The 22,870-nt window shown below is 35.2% G+C and overlaps 1 protein-coding gene across 4 annotated transcripts in view; it reads right to left on the bottom strand.

The window, feature by feature from the left end:
- The window catches only part of STXBP5 (syntaxin binding protein 5), a 153,293-nt gene that overhangs the window by 3,665 nt on the left and 126,758 nt on the right, over positions 1–22,870 (bottom strand). For all 4 annotated transcript variants that reach the window (XM_043456790.1, XM_043456791.1, XM_043456792.1 and 1 more), the window contains 6 exons: positions 20,139–20,189; positions 14,531–14,770; positions 13,091–13,460; positions 12,592–12,757; positions 6,496–6,607; positions 1,482–1,702 (listed from right to left, as the gene is read on the bottom strand). In XM_043456790.1, coding sequence (XP_043312725.1) covers positions 1,482–1,702; positions 6,496–6,607; positions 12,592–12,757; positions 13,091–13,460; positions 14,531–14,770; positions 20,139–20,189 — 1,160 coding nt within the window. The remainder of the gene's footprint in view (positions 1–1,481; positions 1,703–6,495; positions 6,608–12,591; positions 12,758–13,090; positions 13,461–14,530; positions 14,771–20,138; positions 20,190–22,870) is intronic.

Below are 22,870 nucleotides of genomic sequence, written 5' to 3'. Positions count from 1 at the left end.
TAATAACTTAAAAAATAAGTAACTTTCAGTTCTCTTAACTGAATTAAAAAGAACACTTAAAGAACCTGGAGAAGGAAAGGCTGAAATTAGTACTGCTGCCATCTACAGTTTGCGGAGTAGCTGACTCTGAGGCATGCACTTGTATAACACATTTTCCCTGCATGAATTCACTTGATCCTCACAACAACTCTATGTGCTGGGCATTGTTAGTCTCCCTGTTTTACAAATGAAGAAACTAAGGCTTAAAGAGGTTAGCCAAGATAACACAGTGGTGAAACTGGGATTTGAACCCATGTAGTCTAATCCAAAACCCATGATTTAACCAACTCAACGTACTGTCTTCTTTATACTCTCAAATATGGCTGAGGAACATTTGGTAGAAGGGAAAAGCTAACAGCTAGGGATTGAGCTCTTGGCTAAATATTTAGACCGTAGATACATTCTGAGGCTGACTGAAATGTTACATGCCTTAGAAATCACAGTCAGGTTTAGAGTTATGTGAACATAAGTCTTGACTTAGATGTGACGGCACTAGCCTTTATCTGAGGTGTGTGGGTCTCATACAAGGACTCATAAATCTCTTTGAAAACCTGGAAAAATCTCTCTTAGGCCAAGTTACCTCTTTCATACATGCTAGCTGTCAACATTATTGAGCAAGGAAGAGATGGCTTTTGACCTAAAGTTTAAAGAAGAGCTATTACTGACAGACTGGGTACTCAAATGTAAAAACAACTTTAATATGGTGTCTTCAGGTAATAAAAGCAGAACGTCTTTGAAGGCTAGGCTAGGAACTAAATGTGAGAAGTAGCCCAGTATAAAGTATCAGGGAGTGGCAGACCTGTCAAAATGAGAAACATGTACTCCATTCCACCTAACAGACTTTAAATTTGGTTAAAAAAAAAAAAAATCAGTTTTTCAAGGGTGTTATTCTGGCTAACAAAGAGTATTTGTAAGAGGGCCAATGAGGGCTCCCTTAATTCACAGTCTCTGATTCTAACCTCCACCACAGCTTCCTCGTTTATCAAGATGAATTCACTGCAAAAATGCACATTACTCCTCTGCGTGAATTGGTCTACAGACACATTTAGTATCGCTTCACTGGATTAAATCTACCTAAAGAATCAAGAGACAAATTATTTTCTTTTCTAGGAGGAGTTAGCAGTAGAATCTGAGGAATTTAGGAAAATTAGCTTTGTTTTTATTGTATTCCCCGAGTAACTACTGCAAAGCCACTGGTTTTGTCTAACACAAGCCTGAAGGGGGAGCAGGTTCCTTCAAAATTCATAATCTTCAGTTAAGAGACCAAAGGCTACTGAGAGTCTTGTAATGATTCCCTCTAGTGGCAAAATTTAGGAATTTGCAACCATACTGAGGATATGAGAAGAAAATCTATGTGTCAAAATAAAACAGATATAAAAACACAATTTTCATATTTGCTGTGTCTAGCCTTTTTGGCTTAGGCATCTGTCTGACAGACATACCTCGTGAGCATGTTTAGAGAACGAATCTGCACTGGATAACATCGCTGCAGTCCTTTCCTCCAGGTCGCTGAGTTTCTGCCCTCTCTCGTCGAGTGCCAGCCTGGCTCGGGCGAGCTCCCCAACAACTCCAGATGCGGCTCCTTTCACGCCTTCAATGCCCCCAGGGCCAGGGATGTGCTGAGCAAGGCTCCTTGAAGCCTTTCCTGAGGACGATTCTCCAACTGAATGATTTGATACATGGAAGAGTAACCCAGAAAATGAAAACTTTAATTAAGATAAAATTCTATCTCCTGATAGCATTAAAACACACTGGACTGACAATATAATTGAAGTATTTTTATATTTTACTTTGTAATTTATTATGTATTTTATCATGCTTGTTTTAACAATTAACTTTTAGATACTTTTCAAGTATATAGAAATACAACATACACTAATAAATATTTCATTCCAGTTCATATAGTAGAACTTGAGCAAAAAAAGTGACAATTATTTGTTGTAATGGATGATTGGTATACTGATACCACTTTAGTAACAGTAAAAAAAAAATCACTCTTAAGTGTCCAAAAATTAAAGATAAATTAAAGATATTTAAATTCAAAGACACAGATTTAAATTTACGTATTTGTTTTATTCACTCTGTACTTTCCTCACACTTAAAATACTATCCTTAGGCTTAGAAGAAAAATGTAGAATTTATTCAGTATTTCTTTTCAGTCTCCAAAAGTTGTACATAACCACATTCCTTTCTTTCTATCCATTTATCTTGTTGCTTACCAAATAGATCACATTTGTCTTCAACAGATCTCAGGAATTTATTGCTTTCTTTCCCTTTGCAACCTAGACCCTCATGACCTAACAGCCTCATGACTGCAAGTCTTCAAAATTCTGTTGAAAACTGATTTCAGATTCCCTCATACTTCAGCACACATTTCCTTCTTTAGAAATGTAATTCATACCATAACATTTGCTCCTAAACAATTCAGTAACTTGAAGTTTATTCAGAAGGCTGTACAACTACTAATTCTCAAGCATTTTCATTACTCAAAAACAAAACACCCAAACACCTGCATGATTATTAGCAGTCACTTTCCATTTCCCTCTCGTCTCAGTCCTTGGCAATCGATAATCTCCTCTGTCTCCACAAATTTTCCTATTCTGAACATTTCATACAAATGATTCACACACTGTGTGGCCTTTGTGTCTGCCTTCTTTCACTTAATGTCAAGATTCAATCATATGGTAGCATGTGGCAGTACTTCATCCTTCTTAATAACTGAGTACTAGTCTATTGTATGGATATGGATATGTGACATTTTGTTTATCTATTCATCAGTTAATGGACATTTGAGTTGTCGCCACTTTTTGGCTGTTATGACTAATGCTGCTATGAACATTTGTACAAGTTTTTGTGTGAACACACGTTTTCAATTCTCTTGGGTGTACACTTAGTAATGGAATTGTTGGGTCACGTAACTTCATGTTTAACTTTTTGAGAAACTGCTATAGTTTTCCAAAGAGGTTACACTATTTTATATTTCCACCAGCAACTTGTAAGGGTTCCAATTTCTCCATATTCTTGAGAAGATCATCTTTTTGAATACAACCATCCTAGTAAATGTGAAGTGGTATTTCATTGTGGTTTTGATTTGCATTTCTCTAATGACAAATGATATTGAGCATCTTTGCATGCGTTTATTGGCCATTTGTATGTTTTCTTTGGAGAAAAGTCTATTCAAATCCTTTGCCCATTTAAAATTGGACTATTTCGCTTTTTATTGTTGAATAGGAAGGAAAGTAATGACCAACCTAGACAGCATATTAAAAAGCAGACACATTACTTTGCCAACAAAGGTCCATCTAGTCAAGGCTATGGTTTTTCCAGTGGTTATGTATGGATGTGAGAGATGGACTGAGAAGAAAGCTGAGCGCTGAAAAATTGATGCTTTTGAACTGTGGTGTTGGAGAAGACTCTTGAGAGTCCCTTGGACTGCAAGGAGATCCAACCAGTCCATCCTAAAGGAGATCAGTCCTGGGTGTTCATTGGAAGGACTGATGCTGAAGCTGAAACTCCAGTACTTTGGCCACCTCATGTGAAGAGTTGACTCATTGGAAAAGACCCTGATGCTGGTAGGGATTGGGGGCAGGAGGAAAAGGGGACGACAGAGGAAGAGATGGCCGGATGTCATCACCGACTTGATGGACATGAGTTTGAGTAAACTCCAGGAGTTGGTGGTGGACAGGGAGGACTGGCATGCTGCGATTCATGGGGTCGCAAGAGCCGGACATGACTGAGCGAATGAACTGAACTGAACTGAAGAATAAAGAAATTTTAAGAATTTTTTTTTTTAACACTCTGGCTATTAGACTCAATAGATATCATTATGTTTTCTGACTTTTAATTTTGGAACATAATTTATTGTTTTCTTTGGTTGGTTTTGATTTAGGTGTTATATCTGAGAAACCACTGTGTAATTTAAGGTCTCAAAGATTTATACTTAGGTTTTCTTCTAAGAGTTTTATAGTTTTAGCTCTTACATTGAGGTCTTTGATCCATTTTGAGTTATTAATTTTTGTGTATGGTGTGAGTCGGAGTCTCTTGCATGTGGATATCCACTGTCCCAACACCATTTGTTAAAAGACCACTCTTTCACCATTGAAGTTTCTTGGCATCCATGTAGAAAATCAATTGACCACACATGTATGGGCTTATTTCTGGGCTCTCAATTCTTGTCCATTGGTCTATGTATCCATCCTAATGCCTGTACCACACTATCTTGATTGATTCCTGATTTGTAACAACATTGGAAATCAAAATGTGACTCGGATCTTTTTTCTTTACAAAAAATTTTTGTGTGTGTGTGTGTGGGTGGCTATTTTGAATCCTTTTCATTTCCATATGAATCTCAGAAACTGCTTATTTCTTTCTTCAAAAAACCGGCTTGGACTTTTGACAGGGATTGTGTTGAACATATAGATCAACATGGGGAGTAGTGCCATCTCAGCAATATTAAATTTTCCAATCCATGAATGTAGATATTAATCCATTTATTTCTTAATTTCTTTAAACAATGTTTGAATTTTTTAGCATATTTTTTAGTGTATGTTCTAGTATTTCATCTTTTTGATAAATGAAACTCCTTTCTTAATTTAATTTTTGGTTTGTCCATTGCTAGTGTATAGAAATGCAATTGATTCTTTATATGGACCTTGTATCCTAAAATCTTGCTGAACTTGTTTATTGCCTAGAATGTGTTTAATTTTCTAATTAAAAATTTATTTTGGCCACACAGTGCAGCTTGCAAGATCTTGGTTCCCCAACCAGGGATTGAGCGCCCAGGGCCATGGCAGTGAAAGAGCTGAGTCCTAACCACCAGTAGTTAGAAACACGGTGTATGTGTGTGGTTTCCTTAAAATTTTCTATAGGCAGGGCTGTCATCTGCAAAGAGAGACAGTTTCATTCCTTCCATTCCAACTGCATGCCAACTATCTTCTCTTTTTGCCTAACTGCCCTGGTTTAAAGACTCTAGTACAGTGGTAAACAGAAGAGGTGAGACCTTTGAATTCCCAAATAAAATTTAGAATATACTACAAAGTTTGGGGCAGCGAGTTGATAAGGGCTTCATTAAATGTTCATTTGTGTATATGCTCACATCAGTTTTACTCTTAAGCTATGGCCCTTGGTTGGGGTCCTTTCAAAGAGGACGCGTTATTTATCAGGGTTGCCACCTGAGCCAATTCTGGAAGCCTATCTCGCTGGTCCTAACACAGTTCAGAATTTCAGCTTGTTGCTTTAGATTAGCAAAGTACTCCAGGGCAAAAGTGGCCTCAGGTTGCAATGCTTACCACCTTTCCCCATGTATATTGTCTTCATTATATCATTAGCTCATTGATGTTTATAAAAATTGAATTTTGTACAGCTTTATCAATTAATCTTGGTAAGAATGTTATTCTAAATTATCAGTCCCCCATGACTTGAAGACAGAGAAGGCAATGGCACCCCACTCCAGTACTCTTGCCTGGAAAATCCCATGGACAGAGGAGCCTGGTGGGCTGCAGTCCATGGGCTCGCTAAGAGTTGGACATGACTGAGCGACTTCACTTTCACTTCTCACTTTCATGCATTGCAGAAGGAAATGGCAACCCACTCCAGTGTTCTTGCCTTGAGAACCCCAGGGATGGGGAGCTTGGTGGGCTGCCGTCTATGGGGTCGCAGAGAGTCGGACACGACCGAAGCGACTTAGCAGCATGACTTGAAGAACAGTCTTCATTTTTTAAATGAATTAAAACTGACCAATCCTCATTACCAAGATGACTGACCAATCATTAGGATAAATTTTTAAAATGAAACTGTACTACACTCTTATTTGCTAATATTTAATCTTACAGTTTTTCTAGTAAACTGAACAGAAAAGGAGAATTCTAGTATATTCTAGTAAAAAACAAAGAATAAAAGAAAATAATAATTCAAGAATAGCTAATAGCTCCTATTTGAAAGAAAGGTGAAACATGCATTGATTTACTAGTTCATTCAAGGACCAATTTCCAACTTGTGCCAATTCTATGGAAGATAGTACATGAACTAGACGTTACATTTTAAATAATCTTCTAAGTGCAATGAGAGTAGCTCTGGAGGTTTTGTAAGATAAAATAAATGTTAACATAAAAACTTTTTCGAAGTTAATGTTATCAACTAAAGTCCATTACAGAATTAAAATAATAATAAAAATCATATTTAACGAAAGCTAGAAAATATTTTCAAATTACTCACTTAAAGCTTATTCCTTTTTAGCCTGAAGCCATGCTGATTTTGATTTGCTGAGTAAAATATTCCCCTGATTTGAGTTAGAATATGACAGAAAACAATTTTATGCATTTTGCTAAAAGATGGATCCATCAATTGTCGTGACAGAGAGGAAAAAGGTGAACATAAATTTATACACATAAGAAAAATTTACATGGCTTGAATGTTTGTTTTATAGATATATTATCCAAATTAAATAAATCAACTTACACAGTTCTTCTCTATCAAGAGATTGTGCACCACCTCCAAACAAGCCTTTAAAGAATCCCCTGTTTGGTGCTTCAGGTGTTTCTACAGGAGTGAAGAGTTCACCCAACATTTCCTTTAAAATCAAAACAAATTGTAATTGTTAAAGTTTCAGGGACACTAAACTATAACCACAAAACTAGCACTGTAAACTCTTTAACTAAAACTTATAACATTAGCTGTTGAGGTTCACAATTAATGAGCACATTTCAAATGATCAGATCTAGAACAGTCTGATTTGGTCAAACAATAAGTTATTAAGACTAACTTGATTAAGAGTAACTTGTTTGCCACTTTGGCTAGATTACTTTCTTCACATTTTAAGCAAAGATGATTTAAGCTTAAACTGTGAGGAGAGTTCAATCTTTATGATAAAGTGTTCATATAACTATAACTCGTATTATCAAAAATTGGTAACTGTATTAATAACTAGGTCTTCTTACATTAGAAAGAAGAAAATATATTAGCAAATTGAAAAGTCTAGTGTAATGATAGCTGAGTCAGAAAATTAGTAGTTTACAAAGACACACATCTTTTTTCATAAACATATGCTGGAACAGAATTATGCCAACATACACCTAGAATTCCAGAAATCTGCCTGAGAGATGGAAAGGCTTCTTTCTAAACTGTCACATTTTCCTGAAATTTTTGTCAATATTCTTCAGAGTACAGAAACGGTAAAGGTAAGTCAGCAGACAAGAAAAACTGCTGACATTTTACTCACTTTGTAGATGAGACATAAAGAGAGAAGAGAAGTTTCTATAAAAGAAGGATGGTAGTAATATTATTTACAAGGCAACTCTGGGAACCTTTACAAGCAAAATAAAAGTATAGTGAGGCTTGGGATTGCATTTCTGCCCCGTAAAGAGAAGTAGCTGTGATAGAAATGACAAGTACACAATTGGTTCCAGGTAGTTCTGTCTGATATTACATTACAGTTGGAGCTAAAAATATGTATTTTATAGAGTTTCTTTCTTAGAGCTGGGCTAAGCAAGTTAATAAAGGATGTCCCAAGATTTTACTTTTAGATATATCCATATTTCTTTTTTTCATTTTTTGGTTGCACCTTTTGTTTTGTGGGATCTTAATTCCTTGACCAGAGATTGAGGCCAGGCCCTCAGCAGGGAGAGCATGGAGTCTTAACCACTGACCACCAGGGAATTCCCAGATATACCCATATTAATGTTGTCTCCCCAACCAGATTATGAATGAAAGGAGATAATGTTAATGGTATACAACACAGAGTTTCATTTATAAGGCTGAAGTGGATTGAAGGCTTTACATTTAAATTTTCTTTCCTCTGGATTTCTATAAAGTGGAGTAAAACTAGAATGAAAAACTCCCTAAAGTCAATAAATCAAACCTGTTAAAATCCACCACAGAATATAGTAATACCTATTATTTAATTCAAATTTACATTTGCCTGTATAACAGAGGTGATTTTAGACATATTTCCAATCTTTTTTATACAATATTCTGAAGATTGTAATTTAAACTGCATTTATTAAGTTGATACAACAAACTGCAAACAGCTACCATTTGAGTGTCTTTTATGCTAAGTCAATAGTAAGACATATATAGACATATATAGAGTCACAGCATAAAAATATGCTCTTTCAAATTTACCTCACTTCAGAATTGTGGTTTACTCTTCTTAATTAGTGTTTAATGATCATGTAATTTTATAAGTATAAAGTAGGATATTTAAAATGCAGAGATTATAGTTGTAAATTAAGAGTCACTATAGTGTACTGGGATGAGTATAAATTGGAACCACATGGACCTGGGTTTGATTCTCACCTCTGCCTTTTACATGCAGAGGGATCTTAGGCAAATCAGTCTCTCAGAGAACTGGTTTCCTTAACTTTATAAAGAACGAACATTAATACTTACCTCTCAGGAATGTTACCAGGGTTAAAGATAAGGAAGATTATCTTTAATGAGTTAAAGATAACACAAAATGCCAACATTAGAAACTGAGTGATGTCTACATTAAATAGAAAAATCTCCTTTCACATGGAGATGAAACAAATTAGAAAATATGAAGTCATTTATCTTTAGATTAACTCTGTGAACATAAATCTTTAAAGGAAGTTTAAAATTAGGCATTTCTTAAAGAGTCTGCACAGTCTGTTAGTATTAGGATTTGGAGAGGAATACTGATGTTACAAAAAGTATGTATTTCCATACCATTGAATAGTATCTTAAATACTTTTCATTTGTATTTAAATAAAAATTTTAATTATGATAAACATACTCTTTAGAACAATTAACTTTAATGACTAATAAACTTTGGTAAAATCTAAATAGATTTGTATTATCTGTGATATTTCTCTACATCTAGTAATAGTAATACATCTGAAACAATGTCTGGAACTTTTAAACTACTCTAAAATACGAAGGTACAGAAGCAAATATACTTGTCTGATGTTAGACAACTGTATCTCATTTGTCATTTGTGTTAATAAATAAGTGATAAAATATAGGAAACTAATTTCATGAATGAGTCAATGCATACGCTTTATCACTTTTTTCTTAAACTGAACTGTAATATTTTATTAGTTGACTTATTTTATTACCTTCAGATGTACAACATAATGATTCAATATTTGTATAGATCATACTCCATTTAAAGTTATTATAAAATTGGGCCTTTCCTGGTGGTCCAGTGGCTGAGACTGTACTCCCAAATGTAGGGGGCCCGGGTTTAATTCCCGGTCACAGAACTAGATCCCACATGCTGCAGTTAAAGGATCGATCCTGCATACTACAACGAAGATAGAACTAAGACCTGGAGCAGGTCTTAGTTATAAATAAATTTTATTTTATATAAATAAATAAAAGTTAAAAAAATAAAATTATTATAAAATATTGACTATAATCCCCATGCTGTACAATACATCCTTATAGCTTATTTATTTCATACATAGCTGTAATCTCTCACCCCTATATTGCTCTTCTTTCCTTCCCTCTGCCCACTGGTAATCCCTAGTTTGTTTTCTATACCTCTGAGTCTGTTTCTGTTTTACTATATATATTTGTTTATTTTTTAGATTCCACATATAAGTGATAATACACTGTATGCCTTTCTCTGACTTATTTCACTAAGCGTAATACCTTCCATGTCTATATAGGTAACTGGCAAAATTTAATTCTTACTTTGGATAAATAGCATTCCATCATATGTATGTATATGTGTGTGTATATCTATTTATCTATCACATTTTCTTTATTCATTCATCTGCTGATGGGACACTTATGTTCTTCCATATCTTGGCTACTTTAAGAATGGCTATCATCAAAAAGTCCACAAATAACAGATGCTGGGAAGGATGTGGAGGGAAGGAAACTGCTGGTGGGAGTTTAGTACACAGCTGGTGGGAACGTGAACTGGTGCAGGTGCTATGGAAAACTGTTCTCCAAAAACCTAGAACCACCTTATGATCCAGCAATTCCACTTCTGGGTATATAGCTGAAGAAAATGAAAACACCAATATTCACGGCACTATCTCAACACTAAGTATTACATCAGGTGTAGATTTTCCTAGATGCCTTTTAAGTTCCCATTTATACCTTGTGTGACTTTTTTTAGTCAGGAATGGATGCTGAATTTTGTCAACTGCTTCTTGTTTTTTAAATTTACTAATGTGAATTCCATAGATTGATTTATAAATGTGAAGTCAACTCTACATTCCTGGGATAAATCCTATTTGGTTATTATGAATTATCATGACCAGAATTATCCATCTGATATACTGTTAGGTTCAATTTGCTAAAATTTTGCTTAGAATTTTAACATGTATATTTGTAAAGAATATTGATCTATATGTAATTTTATTTTAAAATCATTGGTTTTGGTAACATGTTCTATGAACATACCATTAACAAGATGGGAAGCATTTCCCCTCTTTAATTTTTGAAAGAGTTTTATATAGAACTGGTACCATTTCTTCCTGAAATGTTGATAGAATTCACAAAAGAAGCCACCGAGGCCTCAATTTTCTTTGTCCAAGGTTTCTAACTTCAATTTTCCTATAGTATTCTCTGGGTTATCTATATTTTTCTTGACTGAACTTTGGTAATACATGTCTCACATGACATTTGCCCATTTCCTAAGTTTTTCAATTTACTGGCCTACAGCTGTTCATAGTATTTCCTTATTATCCATTTTAATTAGCATTTGTGGAATCTACAGAAGTCACTTCTCTCACTCTTGATACTGGTAAATTTCTAACTTCTCTCTTCACAATCAGTCTGGCTTGAGATCAATTTTATTGGTTTCAGAGATCAAGTTTTTTACTTCACTGACGTTTTCTATCTCACTGATTTACATTTGGATATTTACTATTTTCTTTCTTCTGTTTACTTTGGGTTTAACTTGCTCTTCTTTTTCAGTTTCTTAAGGTGGAAGCTGAAGTCACTGATTTGATGAGAACTTCTTTTCGCAAAATCGGACATGACAGAGCATACATGTCATGTCTTTTCAAATACAGATGTTTTAGTGCTATAAATTTTCCAAGTATAAACACTCAATTGTTTTTCTCTATTGCTATGCTTTCAAGTTACTTAATCTTTTTTTCTCTAATGTCTAATCTGTTGTTAATTCCATCCAGTATATTTTTCATCTCTAACACTATACATTTTCATCTCTACAAGTTCAATTTTGGTCTTTATATCTTCTATGTTCCTACTTAACTTTTAGGTACATATGCTTAGTCACTCAGTTGTGTCCGACTCTTTGCAACTCCATGGACTGGAGCCCACCAGGGTCCTCTGTCCCTGAGGGTTCGCCAGCCAAGAATACTGGAGTGGGTTGCCATGCCCTCCTCCAGGGGATCTTCCCAACCCAGGGATTGAACCCAGGTCTCCTGCATTGCAGGTGGATTCCTGAGCCACCAGGGAAGCCCAAGAATACTGGAGTAGACAGCCTGTTCCTTCTCCAGGGGCTCTCTCTGATCCAGAAATCAAACTGGGGTCTCCTGCATTGCAGGTGGATTCTTTATCAGCTGAGCTACCAGAATACAGTTCTAATTGTAGTACAGTTATAACTATAATTTTGTTTCACTCTCAGGGTTTATAATATCAGGAGTATGCTTCTAGTATAGTCTAGCTTACTGAAATACTACCACTAACATGTGAGTGCACATACTTTCTACTGAGCACTGTGCTGGTAAGAACTTTATGTGTACTGTCTCCTTTAATCCACAACAGATCCTATGACATTAGGTATTTTTATCCTCATTTTAAATATAATGAAGTTCAGACATACTAACTTGTCTCAGGTCACATAACTGTGTAACTAGCAAAGCTAGGACTTAAATTCATTCTTCTTGACTCCAAAGCTCATATTCTAAAAATAAGTCACAAATTAAAGTTTATAAACCAGCAAAATATGGCTAACTAACTAAAAACTTCCACAATAAAGTTCCCTTAGGTAATGGTTTCTCTAAATATCAATGAATATTTTAGCTCTAATATTTAAAGAGCACTTTTATTTAAAAAGTTCAAGCTAAACTGATCATTTCCAACAAATATACAAGCACATAAAGCACTCAATACTTTTAAAAGATACAGTTTTATAAAGATTGTGTAATCTCTCACAAATAGATCAACAAAAATATTTAGAGGAAAATTATCAAATCTTATTTCTCCTGATAATGTGTATATATCCTTTGAATAGAGCATATGAGAAGGAATGACAACAATTTGTCCTAAAATAGATATAATTATTTTCACATCAACATATGTCTTTAAAAAGGATTTTTTCTTTTGTTTCTATATAATAAATATTTATTCTGTGTGGAGAGTGGTATAAAACAGATGTAGTATTTTGTATTTCTTTGACATCACTGGCGAGAAAAAATATGGAATGATGAGATGGAGTCCCTCTTATAACAGGAATCTGATGAAGATACTTTATTACCAATATCAAAGCATATGCTCTCAAGTTCTCAAGAAAAGCTTTGAATTTTCTCATGGAGTAGAAGGGATGGATAATATAAGGGACCTTAGAAAATATTTTACCTCTGAAGAAATGATAGTGATAGTTTTGTTATGTACCTGAAGATTCTCACAGGTTTCTTGACTGTAAGTGAGTCTCTGGATTTCTGTAGGTGAGACAAGATACAAGGCTTGTCCGTTGTTGGTGAAGCAGAATGTTCTGGCTATCCGCATGTTGGTAAGAGGCAAGTAATACACATCCAGTAGAGGCCTTAAACTCGGCAAACTTGAGAATACAATGAAAAACTTGTTAACAGACAGGTAGGCTTTAGTTTTGAACAAATACTACAGGAAGTAAAAATGGCAGGGACCTTCTAAACCTCATGATTTAGTGTACCTGAGTGGGAGATAAAACTGATTTCTTTTCCTCATGTACGTGTTCACTAGTAACTGAATGAAAATAAATTCTCAGTGTATATGACTGTAAGCAAATTAAAAGCACTTCTTCCAAACTGAATACAATTCTGCAATATTATGTTCTGAGGGGAGAAAATGCTGTGTTTGTGTTTAAAAAACAAACAAAAAACCTCTTACCTAAAAGTCATAATGTGTCTCTTACCTAAAAGTCATAATGTGTCCATTGGCACAGAAGCAGGCAAGGCAGATGCTGTTGCTTAACGATACAATGTCTCCACGAAGCACAAATGAGGTCTCTGTGATGTTCTGCTTGTAAGCACAGTTCTGGGTTGGCAATGAGATCACTTTTGCTTGCTTTTCAGAACATATCACTGCATACTGGTTTTCACTGATTTCCTGAGAAGAGGAGGGAGATACAGAGACAGGTCTTCTTTTCTTCACTTTCTCTTTCTCATCCTTTTCTTCAGGGACATTGTGTTCCTTCCAGGGTTCATGGGCAGGTGGCACTAGGCAGCCTGTAGAGTCCAGGAAGGCCATTCTCAGGATCGCCCCCTTTAACCTCAATATCGTACCTACAATTGCAATTTCAGTAAATAAAAAGCATTTTACTCCAGACAGTAAATACGTTTATTCCAACTCTGACACATACTAGACGCTCAAAAATATGTAGAATATATACTGAACCAAAACTGTATACTGGCTCGCTGACAGCATTCAAACCTCAAGCTTGATATCTGAATCTGGAAAAAGATCTCAATAAGTGTTACCAAACTGATAAATGCTGGGATGTCTAGAGCTAGGTCTCATATTCACACCTGGCAAGTGTACTACTGTTGAATGTAAGTAGATGGCATCTAGGGCTGCAAGGTCCAATATCGCAGCCCAGCGCCTAGCCATGTGAACTGTGGCTCGTCCACACTGTGGCATGCTGTAAGAGTGAAATATAGGAAATAACTCAATAATATAAAAATACTGATTACATGCTAAAATGATTTAGCATTTTGCATAGACTGGGCTAAATGAAATTGGTTATACTAAAATTAATTTCACTTGTTTGTTTTGCCATTTTAATATGGCTACTAGAAAATTTATATGTATAATATATAAACAAGGAATATACTAGAGAGCAAAATCATGCTTTCTTTTTTCCCCTCATTTTTAATATAGGAACAGTATAAATCTTTTCTTCTTAAAATTTTTTGTTAAATTACCTTTTCTAATTCTTCAAAGAAGAAAGACAATCTTAAGACTTCACGCTTAGAGATTAAAAGTAGCTAAGTGTATTAAAAAACTTTTCTGTTTTTTCCCTAAAACTAAATATGTACCATCCTTCTGCTTACAGAACATACTATTTCAAGGTATCCTAGAATGCGACAGAACAACAGTATTTTGTTTTCATTTTCTTATGTAGTAATCATTTTAGACATGATCCTAACATTTAAAAAAATGCAAAACTTGATTGGCTGTATAAGTAAATGATATTCTGGTCTCTTAATCCATGTATTCCTTCAATTAAAAGCAAAAGACTGTAACTATCTCCATTCAGAATTCTTAGACTGATTCAAACATGAAAAGCAAAGGCTTCTATTAAACTATAGTAAAGCGAACTTTCAAGGGCAGTCCAGCAGCAGCGCATACATACCGCTCGGAGACACAATCACTGGCTGAAGAAGCCTTTGCTCTCCTCCTGGGGGAAGGTTCAGTGCGATGACCAGCACTGTTCCCAGCGTGGTGCCGACCCACAGACACGGGGAAGGGGCTGAATCTGTCTTTCGAGTAAAAGTCTCACAGAAATGAAGAGCAGAGATTGCTTCCCGGGATTCTTTATCAATGCTGGTTACACTTGAGCTCCGTGATCGGCTGAAGGAATTATCTTTTATGTCTGAAATGATTTTAAATGCTGTGAGATTACTCAGGTTATAAAATAATCATGTTTTTAGTTTGGTATAAGTGAGTGAAAGTCGCTCAGTCATGTCCAACTCTGCGACCCCATGGACCATATGGTACATGGAATTCTCCGGGTCAGAATACTGGAGTGGGTTGCCACTCCCTTCTCCGGGGGATCTTTCCAACCCAGGGATTGAACCCAAGTCTCCCGCATTGCATGTGGATTCTTTACTGTCTGAACCACCAGGGAAGCCCATTTAGTTTGTTATAAATTTTGTCAAATAATTAATCTGCAAAAAGAGAAAAATCTACAGCATATTTCATTTTAATTGAAAAGAAAAACAATTTACTTTTATGCTAACAATTTTGCCCATTGCTCATACATAAAACACAAAGGGAAAAATCCACACTTGTGAGAACTGGGCTCGGGGCAGCCAAGGGGTTTTCGGATGCATGACCTCTGCAGTTTTGGTGTAGCTCTCTGCTGGTATCTTGGCTGCTTTTCCAACTGTAGTCATTACTACCTTTTCTCATGGAGAAGGAAATGGCAGCCCACTCCAGGATTCTTGCCTGGAGAATCCCGTGGACAGAGGAGACTGGTAGGCTACAGTCCATGGAGTCGCAGAACTGGATATGACGTAGCGACTAAACCACCACCACCATCTTTTCTCATGTGCTGCCTCTTCCTTTGGTATAATATAGTTCACGACTAGGCAGTACTAGCAAAGTTGGTATTTTCAATTTTCTACATTTAAAAAAATGCATTTATAAGTACTCTGATTCTACCTTCAAATTTATTGTATGATGGACTTTTTTTCTTCAAATCTGTCCATATGAAAGCCTTCATCCATGAACATTTAGCTTTTATTTTTCTTAAATGCTATTTTAACTGGAATCAACATTCAACTAAGGCATTTTCCATTAACCTGGACAACCAGCACCTGGCTCATTCTTAACTCGACCCCAGGTATATTCAGGGATACTTATAAATTCTACTAATAAGCCCTCTCTTGTCTACAGTTACCTTCCCCTCTGTGACCAACCTTAAGTTTGTTTCAAGCTCTGGCCCCTTTCCTTTTGGAATGCATTTCCAAATTCTCCATGAAATTTTTTCCTGTTATGGCTCACTAGGCAAAATCAAAACACACCATTTCCCCAAGCCTCTAAATTCTTCTAATAGTACTACTTATATTGACAGCAACCCCATTCTCCTCGGGAACAACATTTGACATGAGTTGCATTTTTGGTTCTTCCCTTTCACTTTAACTGTATATCTCTGATGGGATGACAAGTCCTACATTATTCTAATATTTCCATCTTCTTCTTTCCAGTACCAATCAAGTCCCATGACCAGGCCTTTATCACCCTTTATCTACAATTCCCAAGAGACCTCCCCACCTTCACTCTGTCATTGTTCTATCACAACTCAAATTTTACAAAGTACACTTTTAATTCTATCACCTCTACCTTAAAAATCAACAATGGTTCCTTTTATAGTCTTACTCAGGTTTATAAAATTCTCCACAAAACATCTTCAGCCTACCATCCTGGCCCCTTCTGCCAGTGCTGCCCTGCTTCAGTTCACTGTGGGAAATAAACCAAGCCGTTCAGTGTTCTCCAAACATACTTGGTACTTGCCTATGCTTTTTCTTTCCTATTGCTACCCACCTAGATGATCTTTATTCTCCATCTCAGGTACTGTCATCCTCATGAAGTTTATCCTGATTCCTAAAACCATCTATAGTTTTTCTCTTTTGAATCTTGATAGCTTTTTATCTCCCCCATGGCACTAATAGCACATTTGTTCTGTACTTATTTCTGACATGTCTTGGGCCTTGTTCTAATGTGACTGAAAATTTCTTGAGAACAAGGGCATTTGACTCCCTGCAGAATTTAGCATAGTGCCTTGCATATGAGAGTAGTCAATTGATACTTGCTGAAGACAGACCTAGAGTTCCAAGTATCTAGAGCAACGCGTTTCTGCTACACTACTGGGATATAGTAAACTTTCCAGTAGCTTCTACTCTTCACATCTAATAAGTCATTCCTCAACTTGTATGTTTTCAATGCTATTGTGAAGGAAATGACTTCATAATACTGTGAAAAATGAAAAACACGTTCACGTTTTCTAAACTGTATTTCATTGAATTAAAAAAGGTATTACTGAATCCTACTTACACCTCCACAAAAGCTTCTTATGGTTAAATTTGGATTCATAAGTTAAAAAAATTCTCCCCCCAAATAATTATATACAACATAATTTCGATTATAGTTAGCCTAGAAAATAATAAAGCCACTAGTTATGACAGCAACATGGATTATTTCCAACTATAGTTTCTAAAAACGCTCTTCTTTTGCCTGGGATTGTGCTTCCTGTTACCGATTATGACACAGGAGAAAAGAACTAGTTAATATAAATAAAACAAATGACAGCTCATTATTGGATAAGTGTAACATGGCAGTGATGCCAATCTTAACTCTTCAGATTTCCACAGTTATTACAATAAAATAACAGAAATTTAAAATTTTCTTTTGATAAAAATATTTTAATAAGACAGACACATACAAGGTGAACACACATACTGACCTATATTATCAGTTGGGACTTAGTGATATAAGTGTAAATGTAAATCAGTGATATAAGAAAATATATAAGAATATACATATTCTATTAAAAAATATATAAGAAAATCTGATATTGTGAATTTCAATAAAAATTAAGCTGCATAAAAGCTTTTACTGTTATCTATTAAAATTACAATAGGTGATTCACAACAATCTTAATTCAAATGTTAATTCACAGGCCAACAAAACATTTTAATTTAATAGACTAACGATATAAAGTTTATAAACTACAACTGCATTTTTATTATATGACTTCTCTATAAAAATTAGGTTATCAAAGAAACTCCTATAGCTAGATCAATATGGGAAAATGAACTGAATCAGAATCAACTTTGAACTTACAAAACTAAGTTGCTAATTTTACGTGTCTGGAACTGTTTGAAAACAAGTTAGAATCTTAGCAGTTCATGAATTGTTACTACCACTACAGGGCAACATTTGGCAGTTTGAGCCTACTGATAATAGTTGTTTTCCCCCAGTGACTCTCTGAAAGTGAAAGTCGCTCAGTCATCAGACTCTTTGCGACCCCATGGACTATAGTCCATGCAATTCTCTAGGCCAGAACACTGGAGTGCGTAGCCGTTCCCTTCTCCAGGGGACCTACCCAATTAAGAGATCGAACCCAGGTTTCCCGCATTGCGAGCGGATTCTTTACCAGCTGAGCCACAAGGGAAGCCTCTGGCCAGTGTAAAATAATTACCAGTTAAGAATCTCTACCAAAAAATAGTTCAGTAGCATGATGACCTTAAAGGGAAATTATTTAGGCAATATAGGTATTGTTTCAATGCATGTATTAAATTAAGTAGCAATTAGCTTAGGGCATTGAAATACACGGGCACACAGTAAAAGATAAGCTGAATAAAGAAAGATAATCTATAAAAGTACGGAGCACACACTTTGTCTTTTTTCTTCTGAGTTTTTTTTTTTTATTGAAGTACAGCTAATTTATAGTATTATATTAGTTTCAAGTACACAATACAGTGTTTCAATGTTTTATGGATAAACTCTCTTTAAAGTTATTACAAAATAATGACTATATTTCCTTGTGCTGTACAATATGGCTTTGTTGTTTTTTTTTTTCCATTTACTTTTATTATATATATACATAATATATGTATTAATATATATTAGTTGGAGGTTAATTACTTTACAATATTGTAGTGGTTTTTGTCATACATTGACATGAATCAGCCATGGATTTACATGTGTTCCCCATCCCGATCCCCCCTCCTGCCTCCCTCTCCATCCCATCCTTCTGGGTCTTCCCAGTGCACCAGCCCTGACCACTTGTCTCATGCATCCAACCTGGGCTGGTGGTCTGTTTCACCCTTGATAGTATACTTATTTCAATGCTATTCTCTCTGAACATCCCACCCTCGCCTTCTCCCAGCACACACTTTGATTAAAATACTTAAATAGTACCTAAGTGTGAATATTCTTTTAAAATTAAATTGATATCATATTTTACTGATTTTAAAAAAGTACTCCTACATGTGTTTTCTCAGATTTGTAGATACTAAATGACACAAAATCATAGTGTCACAAAAATTAAACTAATAGTATTTAGTGTTACTGAAATTCTGGGACTCTAAGAGTCTGAAGAAAACTCTGGATACTCTTGTTGGGAGGAAAAATGAATAAGGTTAGCTTCAGATACACTTGTGTTCAAATTGCATATTTCATTTTTATAGCGAAGGGAACTACCCTCTTCTCAAAACACGTTATCCTGCATTCTAGAACTTTCTCTGGGTCCCTTAACACCAGTGTTACTACAGGGCCCTACCGGACTGTCTTTCCTATGTTCAGGAATGGAAACTCTTCCTGATGACAGTGGATGATATTATGCCTACTCATAGTAACACATTTTCTATCACTACTGAGATAAGACCATGGTTTGGAAATGCTAAAATCAGTAAGGTGAAATGGACCAATATCTAAGTCTCTATTATACATAAAAACATAGTCAAGGAATCTAGAGAATTAAAAGTGAGAAGATGAGGTGGGTGAGCAAATACAAAGGAGCAAATCTAGTTTCTAAGACAACATGGGTGAAACCATCCATATGCAGTTATTCAAATAAAAGCAATAGAAATTTCTAAAAGATATCTGCTTTATATGTACTATGTGAAATCTTTAAATCTTTATTGAAACATCATTTTTCCCTATTTTGGAATATTATTCTGGAATATCAGGAAGCTGTTTTGGAGCTGGATATAAAACAAAAGGAATATGCGAGATATATTCACTCTGCTTTCCTAATGGATAGGTTGTATATAAAGTACTACAGAGAAACAAATATTTCCCAACTTATCATCAAAAAGTAATATTGATTCTTGACATGAGATTCACTGTAATACAGAAAACCAGTCATATATTTTGAAAATATTACTCTCATAAAAATAAGTTAATAAATCATAGTGCTCAAGATAAGTTTTCAGATAGCTAATAGAAATTAATCTAAAAATCACATAAATTTTAATCTTACACTGAATTTTGTTTAAAGTATCTAAAGGATACTTTACGAGAGGATTGAGTAAACATATTATTTTGGTTTGCTTACATTTATAATTATTTTATAATATACAGATGACATCCAAAAGGCTATTATTCCTTAAACAGTCATTTTAAACTTAATTTTCAGTGAAAATCTATTCTATGGTCATTTTAAATTTCCTGACTTTTTTGTCTTCCCATTAAAGAGATTTTAACTACTGCATATTTTCATTTATTTTACTTACCTAAGTCAGGCTTTAGGTCAGTAGGCAAGCTTAACTTCCTTGACATTTTTGCTGAAAAATAAAATGCACTTTTAAAGTTCTGAAGAATATCTGATTCATTCTTATTTCTATCAATTGATCTTCAAGATAGGAGTGAATGTTTTTATTACTAAATCTAGAGACTAAGATAATTAAAATATAATTAATAATGTTATGGGTGGAAAGTAAATCTTATTTTCAGCTTTTTAAAAAGTTTGTACTTACTTGATATAATATCTTTGAGTGCTTGAAGCTCTCACTTCAAGGAAGCCTTTTAAATTCTGTTAATTATTTCTTAGGCTCATAGGAAAGGGTTAGGCTTTTTTAAGAGAAGCAGTCATTTCTCAGAAAGAAGATGTTGCAGATAAGGACAACAAGAGGCATAAGACTTAGTCTGGATATGTGATATAATACAATCTTTCCATCTCCTCATCTTCACAGCTATTGGGCTCATTCTTTAAAGTTAGTATCTTGAATATAGGACAAACCTACATCAAACTGAAGTCTTTGATTACATCACAAAGTATCTGGCTCATCCATTTCTTCATATATGTTAACATCTCTATTTACATTTTAGTAAAAAACAAAAACAAAAAAAATCAAAGCCATGCTCAGTCTAGAGTATTTACAAAAATGTAAACTACAGATATTTCTATTTGAGATTAGAATATTTAAAAAGTCTATGTAAAAATCTTACTGGAATTCACTTTCCATCCTCAGTTATTGCCTAAATCTATGAAGTGCTTTAAAGTTAGGTGTTTTACTACATCCATTGTTAGTGGCAGTGCATGCGTAACAGAACAGTGCTTTCTAAGTGAAATTTTGAATACACATTTGCGTGTTAATACATGAATGTGTATATGGGGTTAAATTTTGGATGGTTAGGAGATATTTAAAGAACAGACCCTGCTAGTCCATAAGGGCGCCATGTAAACAAAGAGAAATCCAGTCATAGCACATAACTTCCACATCTAAAAAAATGACAAATTCATTGTTAGGGAAGCGGCATTAGGCAAAGTGGGAAGGGATGGGGGAAATCAGGTTTTTATTTCTAAGATTCATTAATCTAATTAGCATCCTTTCAAAAAACAACAAAGCGTCAAATATACGAATCAGTCTTATCCCATTTTGACAGACTTAATCTCAGTTAAAGCATAAAAAGTAACAGAAAACTGAAATAGCCAAATGAAATCTATCATGGCTGATCTCATATAAATGGCATCTGGTCCCATCACTGAATGGCATATATATGGGGAAACAGTGGAAACAGTGTCAGACTTTATTTTTTTGGGCTCCAAAATCACTGCAGATGGTGACTGCAGCCATGAAATTAAAAGATGCTTGCTCCTTGGAAGAAAAGTTATGACCAACCTAGACAGCATATTAAAAAGCAGAGACATTACTTTGCCAACAAAGGTCCACCTTGTCAAAGCAATGGTTTTTCCAGTAGTCATGTATGGATGTGAGAGTTGGACTATAAAGCTGAGAGCCGAAGAATTGATGCTTTTGAACTGGGGAGTTGGAGAAGACTCTTGAGAGTCCCTTGGACTGCAAGGAGATCCAACCAGTCCATCCTAAAGGGGATCAGCCCTGAATATTCATTGGAAGGACTGATGCTGAAATTGAAACTCCAATACTTTGGCCACCTGATGCAAAGAATTGACTCATTGGAAAAGACCCTGATGCTGGGAAAGATTGATGGCAGGAGGAGAAGGGGACAATAGAGGATGAGATGGCTGGATGGCATCACTGACTCAATGGACATGAGTTTGAGTAAACTCTGGGAGTTGGTGATGGACAGGGAGGCCTGGCGTGCTGCAGTCCATGGGGCTGCAAAGAGTCGGACATGAATGAGCCACTGAACTGAAGTCTACCCAACTCAAAACATTTTCTAAAATGCAACATTTAACTTTTGAAAGAAGTTAGAAGTTTTTATTACAAATCATAGGTACAATGTACACAGACTGATAAATAATATCTACATAATAACTGAAGGAGAAAAACTAGCCTGGTATAGTCTAAAGATACCCTTTTACAATCAGATGTGTATGCCCCTCTAGACCTGACTACTCTGATATGATTAAGTTATTCTATATCTTTAGGACCAGTGCTTATAAATATTGAATGTTGAATGTGCATATCTATCATCTGGGGATCTTGTTAAATCAGATTCTTGTACTTCTAACAGGCTCCCAGGAGATGCTGGTCTGTGGAGCATTAAGGTCCCTAGACTACAAGTAACTTCAAGATAGGAAACAAGACTAATTCATGAAACCCATATGTAGATACAGTAAGTCCACAGCAAACAATTCTTGAATAAGCTTCAAAATCTTGTTTGTAAAACATGAAATGTCAAGTATGGTGGTTAGGACTGGATTTGGAATCAGACCAGATAGTACCATGTATCTAATTCAATGAACTACTAGGTATGTGACCTTATGCCAACCACTTTGCCTCTATAAACCTCAAATTTCACCTGGAAAACAGAGATGGATAATAATGCCAACTGTATAGTTTTGAAGATTATATAAGAAGACATAAGCAAAACTTTAAGCGCAATACCTGACACAGTGTAGAGCTGATAAACATTAGTTACTATTAATACTAAACAAGTGAAATAGTTTTCATAAGCTGTAAAATGTTATACATATGAGCCATTAATATACTTGTAAACAGCCCAATATTTCTTTAATTCTATAGTAATTAAATTTCAA

Source organism: Cervus canadensis, chromosome 33 (genome assembly GCF_019320065.1).
Source record: "Cervus canadensis isolate Bull #8, Minnesota chromosome 33, ASM1932006v1, whole genome shotgun sequence".
Lineage (NCBI taxonomy): Eukaryota > Metazoa > Chordata > Mammalia > Artiodactyla > Cervidae > Cervus > Cervus canadensis.
The sequence above is the reverse complement of the archived record's forward strand: the minus strand, read 5'-3'. Positions and strand labels throughout refer to the sequence as shown.